Consider the following 21,485-nt stretch of genomic DNA (forward strand, 5'->3'; position numbering starts at 1 on the left):
GCAGAGCTAAGAGTCTGCTCGCTCTTTGCCCATTCCCCACCCGTCCTGACATTTTGGATCTTTCCCCCCGTTCCCTCAACAGCAGAAAATTTAAAAGGAGCCAAGACATTGACAAGGCGCCACTTGTGCTCAGTGGGGGAGTGGCTGCTGCCCCGCTCCCCCCCCAGCTACGCGACTGCCTGCACATGGGGCATCAGAGGGAAGACTCCTGCTCTGCCTTATGCCCCAGTGCTGGCACATAATCCAAGTCACAGTCTAGCTCTCCAATATGAACGGGGGAGAGCTGGTTACTGGAATGTCAAAGCAGAAGCTGCCTATTCCAAGCTGATTAGTGCAGCCCTAATTGTGAAGAAAAATGAGTGGCAGCTTCCCCGTTCTGTCTGTTTCACAAAAGCAAAGAATAAAGATGATATGGCAGCATGGAACCCAGCTTTCAGAGCCCGCAGAAGTGTAAGAGCAAAAAACCACATTTTGATACGTTTGATGAGTCAGATTCATTTCCCCTTTCAAGCTGAGCTGCCTTGAGCTCAAATGCACACTGTGGCAAATAAAACCTTGTAGACTCACAGAGGAAACACAATCTCTCCTTTCATTAGGTTCACGTCTGGCTTCGTTTACTCTACCTTGCTCTTGTGTTAAAATGTACCTGCTCCCATGTACCATCGGCTTAGGCTGGAGTCTCATTCTGAGGCTCCCTTAAGAGAAATCTGCTTCTCCTGATGAAAACAGGCTGTAGGGCCGAGAAGAATATCTGCCAAGGATTGTATGGGCAGAGGGCAAATTCCACAATAGTGTTCTTGCTGGCTACTCCTCTCAGTTCCAGCAAGCCACTCCTGCAAGATCAGGTGCTTCACCCAATTCAGAGGTCATGTGAATACAAATACTTTTAAAAGATATAAAATAAGAGAGAGTTGTTTCCTTACTCTCCCCTGCCAAATGTGACATCGCAAGGCCACTCATGATGTAGCTTCCCCCATTAAGCCAGCCCATATATGTTGCTTTCTGCTGCATTGTTGCTATGAAGGTGCCATCTTCCTGCCCTACAGCTGGCACGTACAATCAGGTCCAGTGTTTCGAACCTGGACTTACTTTAAACTCAGCCCTAAGGTTCTGGGCTCAGCACGTTCACTTTGGGCCCGTCCCTACTCAGAAGGGTGATTCGTAGGACGGTCAAGCCCTGGGTTAGGACTCAAAGGAGTTCAGTTCCTGGCCCTACCACAAGCTTCATTTCTCACCTGGGACAGGTCGGTTAACTAGCGCTGACCGGAGCACCACAATGAGGTTTCCAAATTTGTTTTCGGTCAGCACAGGAATGAAAACAAAACCTTTCGGCTGTTTTAGGACGACGTGTGTGGGAGACCCAGATGTAAGGCCTGGCTCTGCCTGTTTCCACAGCAGAGCTTTTTACCCTAGATCATTCCAAATCAGGGACTTGTACCTGTCCAGCCTCCATCCTAGACCAACAGAATAACCTCCCCTCCGCCCAGATATAGGGGTTTCTCTTGCTTGTTCTCTCCCCAGACCCAAAGCCTTCCTGCTGAAACTTTTATGGAAACTGATCGATCTCCACAACATTTTTTGGCTTCAACAAAACAGCACATTTTGCTGAAATGAAATTTCATCGAAAACGTTCTGCCAAGCTCTGCATTTAATTTCTCTGGGCCTGAGTTCACCAAGTGTATAGTGGAGACGTGATCAAACTTCCCTACCTTGTTGTGTTGTGAGGATAAATTAGTTGGGCTCAGATTCTGTCTGCTTTCTCTGGCCTCTTTGTGCTGCTCTGGTGACATAGAGGAGATGCTGAGTTGCCCTAACATGGCATCTGGGAATTCCCCACACACAGTGGGAATCCCTGGAAAATGTTCCTGGATGAACTGGGGCCAACAGGTGAATTAAGGTGATCCTGCCCCATCCCATGTTCTGTGCTGAACACTGTGTTTATAGTGCCATTCTTCATTCGAGGGATGAACCTAATGTATCAAAAATCTCCGTCTGCACCACCATCCAGTCTTGAGCAAGAAATTCTCCCAAGTCCCTAAATCTGCAGTGGGCCAGAAAAAGACTTACTGAGGTTGCGGCACTGGAAGGGGAGTGTGAATAACAAGTATCTCTTCAAAAACCCATCTTTAAGCTTACATGCTCAAACAGCTAGTTTGTTCTAAGACTAGAACTGGTTGGATAATTTCAAACATTTCAAAATTTGGACAAAATACTGCCATTCTTTTTCCAAATAAAACCAGAGATGTTGCTACTATGTTTTACTGCTAGTCAGGATCATTTTTACAAAATTCTAACTGTGGATGAAAGGATGGGTAAAGAACAGAGTTGCGAAAACGTTAACAAACTTTTTTTCCCATTGTGACCAACTTTACCAAAAAGACAGGAGAGTTTGTGCTACTTCACACAGGCTAGCCCTACAGCTCTCACACAGCCCGAGCCTCATTCTCTGTAGTCTTCAAACAATAGGAATTAGCAAATGTGCAGCTGAAATGTACATGCAAAAAGAAAAGGAGTACTACTGGCACCTTAGAGACTAACAAATTTATTTGAGCATAAGCTTTCGTGAGCTACAGCTCACTTCATCTTGGAATAAACAGCGAACACACCCTTTTTTCCTACCACTTAACGCACCCTCCACTTCACATTTAAATTATATGAAATTCTTTGGAGAAAAACAGACCTTCAAATGAGATGCTGATGTGTCTGTAAGGAAGAATTTACCATTTTAACGTCCTTTTTTGTTTATGAAATATCTGTAAAATAGAGAGAGAGAGAGAGAGAGAAAGAACGACCAGGCACGTACAGTGCAGACAGCATTACAGTAACTATAGTAACAATGCTAACTATGATTACTCACAATAAATACAACATAGTTGATCTTCAGCAGAAGCTGCTCCATTGATTTATTTTATTTTATTTTATTTTGTGCGTGCAAAGATTTTAAGACAGCTGTACTAAAATTACCTTATTGGTCATAACATGCTGCTGACCTGACCAGTGGCATCAGCCAAGAAAATGTGATTGATATCTTTATGTTTGCAACAGTTAATTTCCATGCTCTTTGTTCTTCATATTGAACCTTTAAAGCCCTAGAAAACAGACTCAACTGATATCCCAATTTGGAGGATCACGTCATAATTCTGTTGTCGGATGTTTGTTAGCCACTCTCTTGATGCTTTTTTTTTCTTTTCTGATTTAAGTCTTGGTTCTTGAGTCACGTCCAATGCTGTAAACTCAACCATGCAAAATATATGGGGATGGGGTAACATTTTCATAAGTGCTTAAGGGACTTAGGAGCAAAAGTCCCATTTTCAAAAGTCACTTAGGCACTTAAGAGTCTAAAAGGGGACTTAGGGTATGAATACAGTGCAGAAAACATCCCCGAGCTAGCTTTAGTCTAGCAAGCACAGGGGCCAGTAGCAATGGAGCTGCAGCAGCATGAACTTCTACTCAGGCTAGCTACCCGTGTACACAGGGTCCAGGCAGGATTGTATCGTCTACACTGAAACCTGTTCTGCTGTGGTTTTACTATGATTGTACCCGTGCTAGGTAGATTTAAGTTAAATCGGGTGTGACTACATATGCTACAATCATACCACTCAGTTGCAGTGTAGACATACCCTAAGCTCCGAAACACCTAAGTGACATTTGAAAATGAGGGCTAGGCTCTGAAATCACATAGGCTCTTTTGGAAATGTTACTCTAGATGGCTTAGGGGAGTGGTAACAGGGTATGGAGCCTTATGTCACGACTGTAGGCAAATTTAGCCTAGGTTAGTAACAAGTGAGAATAATTCCCTGTTGGAGGCTGACATTTGTGAAAGGAGTTGATTGTCTCAGTCCAGTTCCTAGTGAATAAACGTCCACATCGCAAAAGCCACCACCACAAATGGTGCTAAGTGGAACTCTAGCTGACAGCCTCAGCAAAGAGGCCGTAAACTGAAGGCCAGATTCTGATACCCTTACCCATGCTGAGTAGCAGCTTGCTCAGGAGTAGTCCTATGGAAGTCAGTGGCGCTATTCATTGAATAAGGTGAAATTGAATAAATGTGCCTGGAGAATGGATGTGATCCTTCCATCTCAGGGCTGAGGCAGATTGATGGAGGGAAGCTTGTGTGACTGTCACCTGTCTTATGGATAAGGGTAGGGAAATCAGCCTTCAAGGCTGCCACGCTGGCATCATTAAGGAGCACTGAATTACCCTTAGACACTACAGAGGTGGGTGCTCTATTAATAACTAAGACAAATAAATTTACTCAGATCATTTATTTATTTAAATCAATAAAAATTTCCCCTGGGCCACGTCACCCACACTTTCTAAAGGGGAACTTTGGCCTAGAACAGTTAAAAGGAATGTGTGTTTCATGCAGCATCTCCTTGTGCTTAGTATGTGAAGCACTGGGCAGGACAGCTTGAGCCTGAGCCGTTCCTTTTCTGACTGCATTTCCCATTCTGCTATATAATACTCTGTAAGCAGCTTTATTAGATTTTGTAGGAAAGGAAAAAGGATGAGGCATTTTTTCCCAAGCAGTTAGTTTATAATTGCCTTTTATTACATTGGATTTGCTCTGCTTTAATGGGCAGCAATGTTCCCTCATGCAGATAAATTCTCTTTCTTTCCACAGGTTTTATTTGGGGAGAAATCAAGGAGATGTGGGATGGTGGATTCAATGAGTATGTACATGACTGGTGGAATCTGATGGACTTTGCAATGAACTCGCTCTATCTTGCAACTATCTCCCTGAAAATTGTCGCTTATGTCAAGGTACAGTAAGTTGGCACATGTGTGTGAAAACTATAGTACACAGGAAATGATCTGTCAACGCTGAAATTCCAGCTCAGAGAGAACAGGTGCCCACATCACAAGTGGTACTAGTTGGCATCCTTGTTTGCAAACTCAGTAGGAAAGCCAGTGACTAAATTGGTTTGGAGAACGAGCATGCTTCTCACCCCTTACAGGTTGTCCTGCCTGATTAAGGTTAAGGCACATTGGCGGGGTGTTGTGGGAAGAGTTCACATAACCACTGCCCACCTTGTAACTGTGGATAGTGAACCTCAACTTTCTGGATTGTCACTGAGAAACTTACAACAGTGCTAAATCCACTTAATATGTAACAATGAATCCAGAATAGGGAGATCAGAAAACAATTAGAGTTTTATAATGTAAATGGGGAAAATGATAAAATACTCTGTTGAGATTTTACAACTATGCTGCAGATTCCTTACTGTCAGCTCCACTAACTGAGCTAGTGCATATCACCGTTCATCCTCAAAAGCACCTTTCAGATTTATAAACATCTGATGCTCTAAATTAATTTATGCGCAAGCTTTGAAGCCAGGGAACTGCCAGAAGCACTCTCTCTCTCTGTCTCTCTCTCTCTCTCACACACACAGCTCAGTCCCTGCAATACCTCAACACAGTGACTCCCATCGACTTTAGTGGGAGTGGTGTGCTTGCAGGACCCGGCTCACAGAGTTTTCTCTAATCTTTCTGGTGTTCACAGAGTCTGTAGGCCTGATTCTCCTCTCTGGTGTGAATCAGGAGTAACTCCATTGAAGTCAGTGGTGTTACAGTGGTGTAAGTCAAACATGAAGTAACCCTGTATTCAGATTGGGAGTGTCCTTCCCCACCAGCTCCCCAGAGTTCCTGCTTCTGAGGCCATAGACAACTGAAATTACAATTCCAGATCTAGCTTCCTGCTGCTTTAGACATGGGTCTGAATCTGAACATTTCTTTATGCAGGGAGTTTAGGGCAGTAGATCTACATCACTGCACACTCACTAGTCCCCTTTCCCATATCTCTCCACACCCTCCAGGGTTAGAAGAGAACCTCCACAGAGTACATGTCCTGGGTACGTAGGGGATGCAGTGTTCCCTAGGCGGGGCTCTCCATAACCTGACCTCCTCCCCTGCATTGTGGATGTGACTGGTCCCACAGCAATTAGGGCTTTCCCTTTTTGCTGCTCCATAACATTGGTTCCACTATGTACACAAGGGAAGATTTTGCCTTTTTTTTTAACCACAGCAGCTTGAACTCAGACCAGTGCTGTAGAAGTTCACTGTTCCAAGGTTCTCTGTCCATTTGTAGCCAGTCATAATGTAAGGAGAGAGGAGAGAGATGAGGAAACTAAATATTTCACAAGCTAGCTGAAACAGGAAGGCTGTAGTATAAGCTCGTCAGATTAAAAGACCAGCACAGGGGCCATTTTAAAGTGCAGAAGGCTGCTTACTGCTGAATTAGCACTTTTCAAAGAGAATGCCAAGATAGCTGCTACTCCCTGATCAGGTTGTTCTGTATCAGTATCAAAGCAAAGCCAGATTACATCTTTTTCTCCAGACATTTACAGCAGGAGAGAAAATGAAACACTTGAACATTTGGTCTTTGAACTGTGAGCAATAAAAATGAAATAGCTGGAAATCGTAAGTCACGTGACCAAATCAGCAACGTGGCAATTCTCTTTCTCTGAGACACGCAGCCGCTTACCCCACACCCACCAATAACACCTAAAACACCAGGCACAAACAAATACACGCAACCCAAGCCATGCATATCTGCAAACATACAGCTACCCACATTCTCTTTATGAATGAGTAATTCATACCTACAAAACCACAGAGCCCTGCATGCAAACGCCCACACTTCCATACAGTCATAAAGCTGGAAGGGTAGCTAATCCCACTGAGCCTCTGCAGGCCCTGAACATCCATGGCTATGTTTACACTGCAGCTAGGAGCAAGCCTCCCTGTCTGGGTAGACCGATTCGTTCTAGCAGGGTCACCTTGCTTAAAATAATAGTGGGGAGGTTGCAGCTTGGTCTGGAGCTGGGCTGCAGAAGCCTAGGGGCCATGCCCGAGTTTCTGCCCTTGATGGAATGTCCACATTGCTATTTGTAGCACGGTAGCTCAAGCCCCACTCGTGTGAATCTGTCTACCCGGGTGGGGAGGCTCAGTCCCAGCTGCAGTGCATACACCCTCCATGTCACATCCTGTCACTATGTCCTAACCCTTCAGCCCTGACATGCCTTTCTGAGATCAGAGGACTGTGGCAGTCTCACTGGGCAGCACCCCTGACTTTTCACAGCTTGGCTCTGCAGCTCCTCCTCCCGGCCTACCTCTCCACTCCTGTGCTGTCTCCTATATACAGATGCAGCACTGTCCCTGCACACTGCTGGGCAGAGCTGAAGCCTTAAATGCCCAGCCGTTGGCACTCCATTCCTCAGGTGTCCCTGCCAGCGCAGCTCCCTTCTCAGCTTCTCTTCCCACACCTGCCTCTTCAAAATGGAACCCCACATCTCTGCACCCTGGGCCTCATGGATACATTAATCAATATAGGAACATGCCAGTAGCTATGCCAGATCAAAGCCATAGTCCATCTAATCCGGTATCCTGCATCTGTCAGTGTCAGATGTTTCAGAAGAAGGTGCAAGAAACCTTGGATTCGTCAGTGGTGGAATAACCTAACAGAAGTGTCTTCATAATCCTTATCACCCAGAGGTTGGCTTGTGCCCTGAAGCATAGGGGTTTATAACTCTTCTGATGTTCTACAAATTCTTTGTAGTGTGACTGGGAATGTAGTAAGTATTTGTGCAAATGCTTAATGTGTTTTGAATTCTAACTAAACTCTGGTGTCAGTGTTATCTAATGCCAATGAACTCCACAGATCAATTAAGTGTAGGGTAAAAAGTATTTCCTTTTATCAGTTTTAAATTACCTGCCTTTCGATGTCATTGAGTATCCCCTTGTTCATAGAATCATAGAATCATAGAATATAAGGGTTGGAAGGGACCCCAGAAGGTCATCTAGTCCAACCCCCTGCTCAAAGCAGGACCTATTCCCAGTTAAATCATCCCAGCCAGGGCTTTGTCAAGCCTGACATTAAAAACCTCTAAGGAAGGAGATTCTACCACCTCCCTAGGTAACGCATTCCAGTGTTTCACCACCCTCTTAGTGAAAAAGTTTTTCCTAATATCCAATCTAAACCTCCCCCACTGCAGCTTGAGACCATTACTCCTCGTTCTGTCATCTGATACCATTGAGAACAGTCTAGAGCCATCCTCTTTGGAACCCCCTTTCAGGTAGTTGAAAGCAGCTATCAAATCCCCCCTCATTCTTCTCTTCTGCAGGCTAAACAATCCCAGCTCCCTCAGCCTCTCCTCATAACTCATGTGTTCCAGACCCCAAATCATTTTTGTTGCCCTTCGCTGGACTCTCTCCAATTTATCCACATCCTTCCTGAAGTGTGGGGCCCAAAACTGGACACAGTACTCCAGATGAGGCCTCACCAATGTCGAATAGAGGGGAACGATCACGTCCCTCGATCTGCTCGCTATGCCCCTACTTATACATCCCAAAATGCCATTGGCCTTCTTGGCAACAAGGGCACACTGCTGACTCATATCCAGCTTCTCGTCCACTGTCACCCCTAGGTCCTTTTCCGCAGAACTGCTGCCTAGCCATTCGGTCCCTAGTCTGTAGCTGTGCATTGGGTTCTTCCGTCCTAAGTGCAGGACCCTGCACTTATCCTTATTGAACCTCATCAGATTTCTTTTGGCCCAATCCTCCAATTTGTCTAGGTCCTTCTGTATCCTATCCCTCCCCTCCAGCGTATCTACCACTCCTCCCAGTTTAGTATCATCCGCAAATTTGCTGAGAGTGCAATCCACACCATCCTCCAGATCATTTATGAAGATATTGAACAAAACCGGCCCCAGGACCGACCCTTGGGGCACTCCACTTGATACCGGCTGCCAACTAGACATGGAGCCATTGATAACTACCCGTTGAGCCCGACAATCTAGCCAGCTTTCTACCCACCTTGTAGTGCATTCATCCAGCCCATACTTCCTTAACTTGCTGACAAGAATACTGTGGGAGACCGTGTCAAAAGCTTTGCTAAAGTCAAGAAACAATACATCCACTGCTTTCCCTTCATCCACAGAACCAGTAATCTCATCATAGAAGGCGATTAGATTAGTCAGGCATGACCTTCCCTTGGTGAATCCATGCTGGCTGTTCCTGATCACTTTCCTCTCATGCAAGTGCTTCAGGATTGATTCTTTGAGGACCTGTTCCATGATTTTTCCAGGGACTGAAGTGAGGCTGACTGGCCTGTAGTTCCCAGGATCCTCCTTCTTCCCTTTTTTAAAGATTGGCACTACATTAGCCTTTTTCCAGTCATCCGGGACTTCCCCGGTTCGCCACGAGTTTTCAAAGATAATGGCCAATGGCTCTGCAATCACAGCCGCCAGTTCCTTCAGCACTCTCGGATGCAACTCGTCCGGCCCCATGGACTTGTGCACGTCCAGCTTTTCTAAATAGTCCCTAACCACCTCTATCTCCACAGAGGGCTGTCCATCTCTTCCCCATTTTGTGATGCCCAGCGTAGCAGTCTGGGAGCTAACCTTGTTAGTGAAAACAGAGGCAAAAAAAGCATTGAGTACATTAGCTTTTTCCACATCCTCTGTCACTAGTTTGCCTCCCTCATTCAGTAAGGGGCCCACACATTCCTTGGCTTTCTTCTTGTTGCCAACATACCTGAAGAAACCCTTCTTGTTACTCTTGACATCTCTGGCTAGCTGCAGCTCCAGGTGCGATTTGGCCCTCCTGATAACATTCCTACATGCCCGAGCAATATTTTTATTTTTATACTCTTCCCTGGTCATATGTCCAACCTTCCACTTCTTGTTCTTGTATTATGAGAAAGAGTAAATGGGAGAGCCCAGTTTACCTTTCTCTATACTGTCCTTTCTCTGGTGTCTAAACAGCCCCAACCATTTCAGTCTTTTTGTATGTCTAATCATTTTCATTATACATCTCTGAACCCCTTCTATTTCTGCTATGCACTTTGCTGGGCTGACCAGAAGTGAACACGGCACTGCAAGTGAGGGGGTTCCATTGATTTATATAGTGCCATTACAACACAGCCCTGAAAAATTGCCGTTTTTAAAATAAAGATCTGTGAGATGAAAAAGGCCTTGTCAAGTTCTTTTTAATAGCAGCTGACTCTAAATCCTGTTGGGAAGTTTCTCGCCAGCACTCAAAGCAGAATTTTGAAGCTTCCATGCGAATCTGCTTCCCAAGTATTTTATTCTCTCTCACTGAGCTATAGATATATACACATATATATGGTTGAGGTAATAGCAAAGAGATAACAACATCTGCACTGTTTGTTAACGTTTAAATCCAGCTTCAAATCCAGTTAACAAAGTGAGTCCCTGGTGTTCATGGAAGTGGAGAACAGTTTGGAAATGTCAGAAGCAATCAGAGGTCATGTAGAAATGCAGCTGCACTGTATCTCAGCTAGATTTTCAAGCAGTATTTAGGTACCTGTCACTGACACTGACAAAACCATTGCTCAGCTACCACCTAACCCTGTAAGCATCTAAAGTCCCCTAGGTGCCTAAACTGCTGCCTGTGGGCATGTGCAAAGCTGCCTAAGTCCTGATCACAAAGCTGCTCACTTCCTAACTCATGTCTAGGGCTTGGCAGGATTCACAAACGAGGCATTTCCCTGCCTACCTTTCCTGCAGGGCCTGATCTGGTAGGTGTTCTCCGAGCATGCCTAATACACCCAGCAGACAGCCAGGGGCCAGTAGAGCCTCCCCCTTTATCTCTGCTAGACCAGTAATTAAAGCCCTTACTCGGGATGTGGGAAACCTGGGTTCAAATCCCTATTCTGCCTGATTCAGAGCAGCAACAAGAACACAGGTCTCCCAGATTATGGCTATGGGAGAGGGGTCTCTCTCAATCTCTCCCACCTTGTATGAAAGACTTAAAGATTCATTGGACCTGCAAGAGAATGACTCTGAGCCCAGTAGTTAGGACACACACATGGGAGACCTCCCATCAGCTCCCTGCTCTGAAACCAACAGAGTAGGGATTTGAATCCAGCTCTCCCACTTTGTGTGCTAACCACTGGGCTAAAGAGATGTTGGGGTGAGGAGGGGAACCATGCCTTGTTATTCTTGAAATGGCTTAGGTGCATAACTCCAGGAGAGAGTTTCTGGCTTGGTGGTGAATCCTGAGCAGAGATAGGTGCCTAATTCCCTTTGAGGGGCAGGGCTTAGGTCCCACCCCACTTCTCAGCATTTCCTACAGGTGAGCTTAGACAGCTCCCCACTCCACAGGCTGGCTTCTGTGAATCCATCCCTATTTTAGGTGCCCAACTCTTCCTACACAATGCATAGGGAACCTGGTTGCCTCACTTGGGGTTGCAAATGACACAAGGTGGCAGGGTGCTGAAAAGTTAGGTGATGTGATGTTTAGTGCTGCCATGCCCAAGTCCTCCTTTGTGAAGCCCATGGTTGCTTCTACTTATCTCCTTGAAAAGTTGTGATTTTTATGCATTGGACCTTAAGATTTAAACTGAAGGGCGTTACAAAGATACCTCTATCAGGGTAAAGTGTGTTTATCTTAAAGGTTACAAAATCTATCAGTTGCTATAAAACACTTGTTACTGTATTCGCCTTTCTAGGAACATTTTTTGCCTTTTTACATGGTGCATGGTAAATGAGCAGAACAGAACTAAGAGGCCAAATTCAGCCCTGGTGTTAAAAGATCTGATTCCGATCTGTTACACCATTGTAGGTCAGCCCAATGGAGCTACACTGATGTAATCAGCCTCCATGACTCTTTTGATGTCACTAGAGTGCACTTATTTACACCAGGGGAACATTTGGCCCAAATAATTCATATGCTTTTATAATTGCACTATAAACCTAGTTAATTTTATAGTTGATGCTTTCAGGTGTATCCAGTGTTCCAGCTATAATTATGACCTCTGTTTTTATGACTCTCCTAAAATTACCATGACAAATTAACTAATAAGAAAATGAATGTGCAGAAAGCATTTCAGTTCTGGGAGCCTGGCTCTTTTTGAAATAAGAAGAAGGAGGAAGGCATACAGTTACCACATTCTATTGTTCATCCATGTTTTCCTTCTTCCTTCCTTCCTTCCTTTTCCACTCTGCTTATCCCAGAGTATAAAAGCACCATTTCAAATGTGTATGAACAATCTGGAAGTGAAAAAAAAATTGATAATGGACCAAAATCAGAATCTTAAATTTGATAATGAGGAATTTGAACTCCTTTGAATTTTAGGGGTCATAGGGGTTCTGTTTGAATCCATGGTCCTGAACTGGTCCATAAAATTTTCATTCCAAAACTAAAGAGCTTAATTTTTGAATCTAGCTCAGGCATGCTAATAATCTTTGGTGAAAAGCTGATCTCACGAAACTGTCACACTTGAGGACAAAATCTCACAGGAGACAACTTGTGAGATGTTGACTCCATTGAATTCAAACCTGAGCCTTAACCACGTCAGCTTTTCAAACCTGAACCCTGAGCATTACCTAACCCTGACTGAGATCCAGATTTGAACACCATCTGTTCAAGTAATCAAAAGCTGGTTAGTGTACTGCATAATGAAATGTTGTTAGCAGTTGTGGCTTTTGGGGCTATGTTAAAGTGTTTACTGCACCATTAATTTTTGTACCCTTGTTATTTCTTTCAGTATAATGGTTCTCGTCCAAGGGAGGAATGGGAAATGTGGCACCCGACGCTCATTGCAGAAGCTCTCTTTGCAATATCCAACATTTTAAGTTCCTTGCGTCTCATATCTCTGTTTACAGCAAATTCCCACCTGGGCCCCTTGCAGATCTCTCTGGGACGCATGCTGCTAGACATCCTCAAATTCCTTTTTATCTACTGTCTGGTGCTTCTGGCTTTTGCCAATGGACTGAACCAGCTTTATTTTTATTATGAGACCAGTGCCTCAGAGGAACCCAACAACTGCAAGGGGATCCGATGCGAGAAACAGAACAATGCCTTCTCCACGTAAGATTCCATCCCCTTTCTGTAATGCTGACTTACCTTGCTTCCTACCTTAACAGTCTCTACGCGTTGGCTGCGAATGCCTTTATTTGTCAGGCCAGTTGGTTGGTTATGTAAGGAAAGTCTGAGTTAACTGGGGCAGACCCTTTGCTGAAGTCTGCCTTTTAGCTGTCATGAACGATACTCAGTTCCAGAGCACAAGGTCTCTCCCTATGATGGGATGTTTGTGACCCAAGGGAGGTGGTGATAAGTCTCATAGAAATTAAAAAATGAAAAGAGCTGCTACCACCAGGTCCTCTGGTCCATCTCCCATTCAGTGCAGGATGGGATCCTATGTATACACTGGAAGGTATTTTAGTAATGCCCCCTGTATAATGTCAATATCCTTTAGAAAATCATGGTTGCTCCACAGAAGGAATCCTTTCAGTGTGAGAAAAAAATAAAGTATAAAATAAAAGGGAAGGAACAAACCTATGCATAGAATAAACTAAAATGATGATAAATAACAGCAATATAAAATAATATACAGTAGGACCATAACAAATGCTCTATGCAATCAAACCCAAAGAATGAAACTGACTTGAAGCCTGGGAACATAGCATAGGTTATAGCCCTGGTGATACAGCTTGGGCAAAATTCTCATCTCACCTGGGCTGGTTGTACACCAGTGTAATGCTGTTGACTTCAGTGATTTTATTGATACTGATGTAGGTGTGATCAGAGAGACTTGGAGGAAATGCTAGTTCTTTACTGAGGAACTGCTATATAAATTGCTGGGATGGTAACTGGCACAGATCATGGCTGAAGAAACAAGTGCAAACTGAAGAATAACTGGAATTGTCTTTCTTGTGCATTTATTTTAATGAATAATAGCCGTAATATTGATAATAATCAGCACCAATCCAATTGCTCTTGGTGTTTTTACAGTGCTTGAAAAATACAATAGAAAATAAAATAAATAAAACACAAACAAGCAGAAGAGATTATTATTCACCACTTGATAGTGAATCAAATAAAACTCTCCATTATGCTCCCAAATGCTCCATTCATCTTTCGCCCAAATGTTTAGGATTAAAAAATGGGCTTTGCAACATGTCCACAAGGTTATCACATCCAGGCGCTGACAGACCCCAAGTGTGCCAGGCCTTGGGGCAAAAGAGCAACTGCTCCAGCCATCCTGCTAATGCTTTCCTCTTAAAAAGAGCAGAACCACTTAGGTGAAATTACATCCACTCCTGCCAGAGGCCACATGTCAACAGCCCCTCATGATCAAAGGTACCAAAGGTGGCAGATCTAAAAGAGAGGTTTCAGAGTAGCAGCCATGTTAGTCTGTATTCGCAACAAGAAAAGGAGTACTTGTGGCACCTTAGAGACTAACCAATTTATTTGAGCATAAGCTTTTGTGAGCTACAGCTCACTGCATCGGATGCATTCCTAAAAGAAGCACAGACGTTGTCATTCCCCTTTACTAAGAAGAGCTCTTCAACCATTGCAAATCAGAAACATGGAGGGCTTGGTTAACTCATTTAGCCCAATACTAACACCTCTGAAGTGAAGAGAGCCACATGGTGTTAGTGAAAAAAGAATTAAAGCCCTTCATTTTATCCCATGGTAAATATTTTAATGCTCCTACAAAAATGTTTTGTGCTCCCTTTGCAGCAGTAAATTAACTAACAAACATCATTCCTATAGCTGAGCTAAAGCTGATCCACAGAGGGAAATGTTTTGGCAGGACATGATGCTCTATAAATTGAAGTTTCTGACAAGTAAAAGGGCTGAAGCACTGAGTTCAGAACCAGATCCAGTCAACCCTAGAGCTGAAGGGTATGGGAGGAAGGGAGTATTTCAATCTGGGATTTTTGTTTGGGCCCAGCTTTATTGCAAGCCAGTTACTTTGCTGCTTTCAGTGCCATCTGATCAATGAAGGAAATAACAGATGTTTGACTAAAGAAAAAAGCACATTTGGTCACGGGGGAAAAAATGTGATTTTCAAGTTTCTAAGAGGGTGTAACACACAACAGGGAATTAAAAAATGATATATAACCACTTGACAGAAAGTGCACAAATCAACTTGACAGTATTCTTTAAATGCAGACCACTCATTCTCCGGTACCACTGTGCATTTAAACCTCTTGCCAACGAGACTGCCTCACAAAGAGAAAGTTGAGGGCACTCGGCATCTGGGGACAGAGGTTTGTTTAAAACAAAGCAGCAGTGGGTGGGGAACATTAGGACCCAGCTCCCTTGGCAGGGGGCAGAATACATTGCCATTGCCTTTTTGTCTGAGCTGGGCTTAAGAAGTTTATTCACTGTGTTCTTAAAAGTTTAAATAGTCATTATTAAAACCCCCAGGGCAAGCTGACATTTCACTCCTCAAACAGACACACAGCATGTGCGACTTGCTAAGAATGGGCAACCTGCAAAATAGGAAATTATATCTATGGGACTCTTAGAATGAGCAGCATTGGTGTGAATTCAAATCAAGCCTAATGTTACCTCAAGTTGGCTTGAATTCATCCCTCCTTAGTGGTAGAAGAAATGCAAAATGCTTCCAGTGAGTCCCCTCAATCTCTAAAAGTGTTCCGAGGCAGTCACATAATAAGAGCTAATTTTATAATCAGAGAAGGAGAAACAGGAGCACTGTTCATGTTTGTACAACTCGTTTAAAATATGACACCTATTTACCATCATATTATTTCTGATTACTCCCCAAGGATGGGTCTAATATCTGTTGTGAAGAAATTTTCTGACCCACAAACACAGCTCAAGGAAAAGTAATATTCCTTTGTGACAGCAACGAGGTGAAGCCATTAATAATTCAAATTTTTAGGCTTTGGCCTCTCTGTGCATGAGAAAGTGGAGTGTGTCTATTGCTTAGACAGGCAGTCTGAGGAATATATTTATCACAGAGACTCAGTCAACCAAAAGGGGGTGGGAGGGAGTCAGTGACTCCTTGTTTTCTGCAGTGTCATTTTGTCTTGAGAGGGACGCTGTTAACTGGGTTGCCATTTTCTCCAAGACACACTAGAAACTGCAGCCTTGCTGGAGGCTAACGGTGCACCAGAGAGTGAAGCAGGAACTGTCTTTTCCTCAGATGCTTTTAGAGGGCCGTTGAGGTTTGCTGTTTCTTCTATTTTAAAAGAATATTCCTCTAAAATATTGTGAGCCTCATCAAAAGTGCCTAACAATGGACATGGCCTTTTGGTTCGGGTCCCCTGTTAGACATTGCGGGCAGTATGTGATTGTACTACATAAAGAGAGAGGAAAGAATAACAAAATATTATTGTTATACAGAATTGCAGCACACAACATCGGCCTGGCTGTTTCCGGTTTAGCGTATGAACCCCTTGCTCATACAGAATAGTTTCTTAATCCACTAGGAGCCCCACTGAAATCAATGGCACTCTGTGTGGAGTAAGATGCTATTGTACGAGTGTAAAGGTCATACAATTTGGCCCTCAGGAAGAAAGGTGTCTGTTACAGCTGTTCCTGATAAGCTGCACTGCCTGCTAATGTTAGGATACCATTCAGGGTCGTGTGTGAGTGTCAATATAACGTTCCTTCTTAACCTAGGGTCAAATTCTGCTCTTAGTTACAAAGGTGTAAATCCAAAGTAACATGCTATTCACCCTCAACGAGTTATTCCAGATTGATAATCATGTGGCTGAGGACAGAATTTCACCCCTCGGTCCTAAATCCTTGAACAAATACTTTCCATCTTATGTTCCTACCTGAGATTTATGGCTGGATGGGGAGGATGTAATTCTGCAAGGTACAGTCAAGCAGCAAACCAAGGAATTTTTTTTTCCTCCATGATGAAACTCCCCGCCACAATGTCTCCTGGAGGCCTTGGTTAATCCCTTTAGTGCAGGCTATAAGGCATTTTTATGTCAGATAGCTCATTCTTGACTGCTCCCTCCCTCCCCTCACTTAGATTTCCCTTCTGCTTGTCCCCTTTCCCCATTCTGTGTGCAACTAGAGAGTTATTCCCTGTTGTTGGCAGGTGGTTTGACAGATAGCTCTTGTGTTTTCCCTTTGGCTATATGTGTTTAATGTTATTTGGGCTGAGCAGTAAGCTGGTTGACTTTTCATTTAGTTGGTATTCTGGTTCACTAGGATGATTCGATACCTCATTCGTTACATTAGATCTTAAAAAACAATAAATATTTTTCTATTGTTTTACAAACTATTTGCTAAAAATTCAGTTTAGTTTCCTCATCTGTAAAATGGGGATAATGATACTGGCCTACTTTGTAAAGTTCTTTGAGACCTGCTGATGAGAAGCAATATACAAGGGCTAGGTATTGTTATTATTGTTAATAATAATCAAATGAGTTCAGCTGTTTAGCTGGGAGATGGGGCGGTCCCTTTAAAAGTGGGTGTACTGATTGTGTCATGTGACTTACAGTGTCATCTGTGCTTTTTTCTTTACATCACTCAGGTACAGTTTCACAGACTTAAGTAATGGGGCCAAATCCCTAGGTCCTTACTCAATGTTTACCCCATCCTTATTCGACTAATATGCCTCTCAGAGAAGTCAGGTTGTTCAAATCAAGGGGAGTTTTGCTTTATTAAGGATTTCATAAATTGGCCCAGGCTCTATAGAACCCAGATTGTAATACAAGAGTTAAAATTGTAAAGAATGGCAACTCCTCTATGGATAGTAAAGGTGTGAATGCCAAAAGAATTTAACAGGCAAATGAACAACCAATACAACAGATTCCTAATATTTCAAGCACATCCAAAATAGATTATATTCTTTTAAGCAATACTTTCTTGGTTTTTACAGTAAGACTCTTTTTTTTAAAAACCATCTATTGACCCCAGGCCAAAGCCAAAACATCTTAAATGTAGATAGAAACGTCAGCTCCCCAAAACTTGAAACAATAATACCCAAAGGAGTGATTATTCACAATCCTGATAATGTATTTGACATGACTGCAAAAGGTCACTTGTCTATGGCAGAAGCCATAGCAACCCATAGCCATAGCTCTAAAGTTAAGTGGGGTCAGGAGACTTCAAAGGAGAACCCTATCATGCTGCATTAATTAGGTGACACACTTTCTTCTGAGTCAGGACTGTGCAAGTGCTCCTGCATAATGCTGGGGGCACTGTACTGTACTAGGTTCTGCCATTCATCAGACATAATACAGGGGTCCCTAACCACCTGTGATGTGAGGATACAGAGTAGGGGTCTGAGCCCCATTGTCCTGGTTAATATCCAATTGAGGTAATTGCACGCTCTCAGCCAATATCACCCCTGGAGATTCAGCAGGATGTGATATTCACCTCCTCTCCTGTGATGCAGTACGGCCGTGTGCTGTCATAATGTTCCCATGCTGCACTTCAGAGGTGACTGAAGCGTTGCCTATGCATGCAGAGGTCTTCCTGATGGAGACCCTGTGGGAATGGGAGAGATTATTTATACTGTGGCATGCAAATTTTTAACAAGAGGGGCCCAATCGTGTCTGGCCCTCTGTGTGTGTAGGGGAATCTCCTTGTGCACCTGTTGGGGCAGTTATGGCCCTAGTCATTGCACCCCCCTGAGCACAAGGGCAGGGGAGTCACGGTGCCACTGGAACTCCGAACAGGGCCGGGAACACTGTGGTCCAGGGTGCAGCTCCCTCCTGCACTGGCTGATGGACTGTAGCCTGTAAGGGGGAAGCACATACTGACCCTCCAGAAAGGAAGGTATTGGCTCTGCTCTTCAGCACACTCATCTCAGTGTGAACGCAGGGATGCAGCCTGCCCATGTGCACTGAAGGCCGAATGGCTTCAGTGGTGCAGTGCACCTTGACATCCTCCCCATGGCCAGGGTGCATAGAGCCCTATGGTGCAGTGCACCGCAGTACCCATCTTCCTCATGGCAATGGCTCACAGTGCCCTATGGTACACTGCAGCACAATCCCCACCCTCACCATGGCTATGGTGCAGAAAGCCCTACGCTGCAGTACACCATTGTACTCACCCTCATCACAGACACGGCTCAGAGAGACCTAAGTGTTTTTCTTGTCCTCCCAGACCCAACTAGTAAAGTGCAGTTTGTCTTTTGCAGACTTTTTGAGACCCTCCAGTCACTCTTCTGGTCCGTGTTTGGTCTGTTGAATCTCTACGTCACCAATGTGAAGGCTAGGCACGAGTTCACGGAGTTTGTCGGGGCCACCATGTTCGGAACGTACAATGTCATCTCCCTGGTCGTGCTGCTGAACATGCTCATAGCCATGATGAACAACTCCTACCAGCTCATCGCTGTAAGTTGTCCCTCCATCTTCCTTTCCAATTTTCTCTGCAAGCTCTATCTGCTTTACATGCAGCATTTGTGTCTCATGGTTTCTTCTAGGATGATTGGGGCTATTTCCTCAACTCCTCGGCAGCTAGTGTGTTGGAGTTTCCAGTCACTAGACTTAACCAGTGTGTTTCTGTGTTCATGGATGATGGTCTGCTAGACTCTAATGCTTCTTGACTGCAGAGAGTTATCACCTATTAACTGTCCTATTTTTCTTAAACTCTGCCCTCAGGAGTATTAATCACCTTGCCATTAACAGCTTACTTACTTACCTTATAGCACACAGGAAACCCAATGCAACTGGGTGGTTTTATTTGAAAGGGTTTGGTTTTTTTCTTCACTTTTTGTTTCATTTTTAAATGTTTTCTGGTGTCTTTTCTCCTCAGTCCTATCACTTATTATCCAAACCTTCTTTCCTCATATGTGCAAAGAGCCACTTCTGTAACTTTTGATTCCAAAATGGACCAACTGAAATCAGTTAATTCTCAACTGAACTGCAAACCAATCCTGTAATTGCCTGATCCTGCAACCCTGAAGTCACTGAGACTAGGATAACGCCCGCACAGAACGCAGGATCTGAGCTCAGTTATGTCTGGCATTGTGGGTCCACTTTCAGACTTGACCAACTCTGTATTTGAGTGTTCAGATTGGTCTTTAAAACCATACCCTCATTTTAAGCACCGAAGGGCCAACTTGAACACCCAAAGGCAGAATTGGGGACACATTGTCAATGTTGGTTTCAGATTAGCAGTCGTGTTAGTCTGTATCCGCAAAAAGAAAAGAAGTACTCGTGACACCTTAGAGACTAACAAATTTATTTGAGCATAAGCTTCCGTGAGCTACAGCTCACTTCATTGGATGCATGTAGTGGAAAATACAGTGGGGAGATTTTATATACACAGAGAATATGAAACAATGATGTTCTCTGTGTATATAAAATCTCCCCACTGTATTTTCCACTACATGCATCCAATGAAGTGAGCTGTAGCTCACGAAAGCTTATGTTCAAATAAATTTGTTAGTCTCTAAGGTGTCACAAGTACTCCTTTTCTTATTGTCAATGTTATGAAAACTAGACTCTGAATGACAGTGGGTATTTGAGCAGGAGGAGTTAGGCACTGCAGGTGGAGAGGAAAAAGAACGCCTCAGTCTGTGATCCTGGGAAGGCATCATTCTAGATTTTATTAAGGCCCTAAAGTAAATAAGCCTGAAGGGAGCCTAAATCTTGTATACATAGTGTTTAAAGTAGGTTAGATTCGGAAGGTGTGTGTGACAATTTTGGCTGCTTCATGGATCTTGACATTATGGGGTGATGCCGTGTTGGGTTATTTGGGAATGGGAACAAAAGTCAAAAAGTATCTGAAATGAAAGAAATGTGTGCCCCCAAACTGGCCAGTGATACAGAGGTCTGACTCATCCCTTGTTGGGCTTCCCACTGTCCTTTCTATAAATGCCATTATTTACTCTTGACGAGGATGAAGAATCAAAAAAGAGAAAAAGGAAATTCACCTCAGCTTCTCCTGCTCCCACGTCAGACTTCCCTGGCTGGTGAGTTCTCACCTTACCAGCCAGAGGAGGGAAGGTGTATGGGAGCAGTGCTTCCCCAAAACAGGGCAAGGAGAGGAAGCATCTGGACCATGTTTGTCTGCTTGCATCTTCCTGTTCCAAACTCAACGGCAGCTTCATGCCAATCCCAACTATCTAGCTAAGTTGAAAACAGCCTCTAGCCACCAGGGCAGAACTACATTGCCCTTGGGATCTAACTCACATTAAAGCCTATGGAAAGACTCGGACCCTTAATCTTGCTAGCCACTTGGAAAATAGATCACTACACAGGCATAAATGTTTTCAGCGTTTGTCCATGCTTTCTGTACTACCTCTCTGACCAGCGCTGACCCTTCAGATTCTGGGGGGATATGTGGGGAACCCAGACAGCCTCTTTGACATGCTTTTCCAATCCTCTTCCTTACCTGGCTTCATATAGGGTTGTGGATGACGCAAAGCCCAAACCAAAGATTGTCATGAGAACCAAGGTATTTACTGTTCACTGTTGTTATTTCCTATTCATTATTCTCCTGTCTAAAGGCATCCTATCAAAAACCAGAAGCACCACCACATGATTTAGATAGCCAGGCATACACCATCAATAAGGAATAACAGTTAGGTGAGGTGCACAGTTTGAACAACCCATACACTGAAAATTGTTGGTATAAAGTGTTTATGAACAGTGAACTTTTGCATCAAAATCTATGTCTGTCTGTGCAAGATCAGCAGACAAAGGGCTCAGATAAGCTATTCACACTGACGAATGTGTCAAGCTGTTACTGAGTGGAATGGTCGCTTCCTACCATAGCTTGTGACAGTGACC

The 21,485-nt window shown here is 43.9% G+C and overlaps 1 protein-coding gene across 6 annotated transcripts in view; it reads left to right on the top strand.

Moving 5' to 3' along the window:
- Nucleotides 1–21,485, top strand: part of TRPC5 (transient receptor potential cation channel subfamily C member 5) — a 151,022-nt gene that overhangs the window by 102,128 nt on the left and 27,409 nt on the right. For all 6 annotated transcript variants that reach the window (XM_075132494.1, XM_048864316.2, XM_048864318.2 and 3 more), the window contains 3 exons: nucleotides 4,625–4,764; nucleotides 12,512–12,834; nucleotides 18,887–19,082. In XM_075132494.1, the coding sequence (XP_074988595.1) occupies nucleotides 4,625–4,764; nucleotides 12,512–12,834; nucleotides 18,887–19,082 (659 nt within the window). The remainder of the gene's footprint in view (nucleotides 1–4,624; nucleotides 4,765–12,511; nucleotides 12,835–18,886; nucleotides 19,083–21,485) is intronic.

This window comes from Caretta caretta, chromosome 9, assembly GCF_965140235.1.
Source record: "Caretta caretta isolate rCarCar2 chromosome 9, rCarCar1.hap1, whole genome shotgun sequence".
In the NCBI taxonomy this organism is placed as follows: domain Eukaryota; kingdom Metazoa; phylum Chordata; order Testudines; family Cheloniidae; genus Caretta; species Caretta caretta.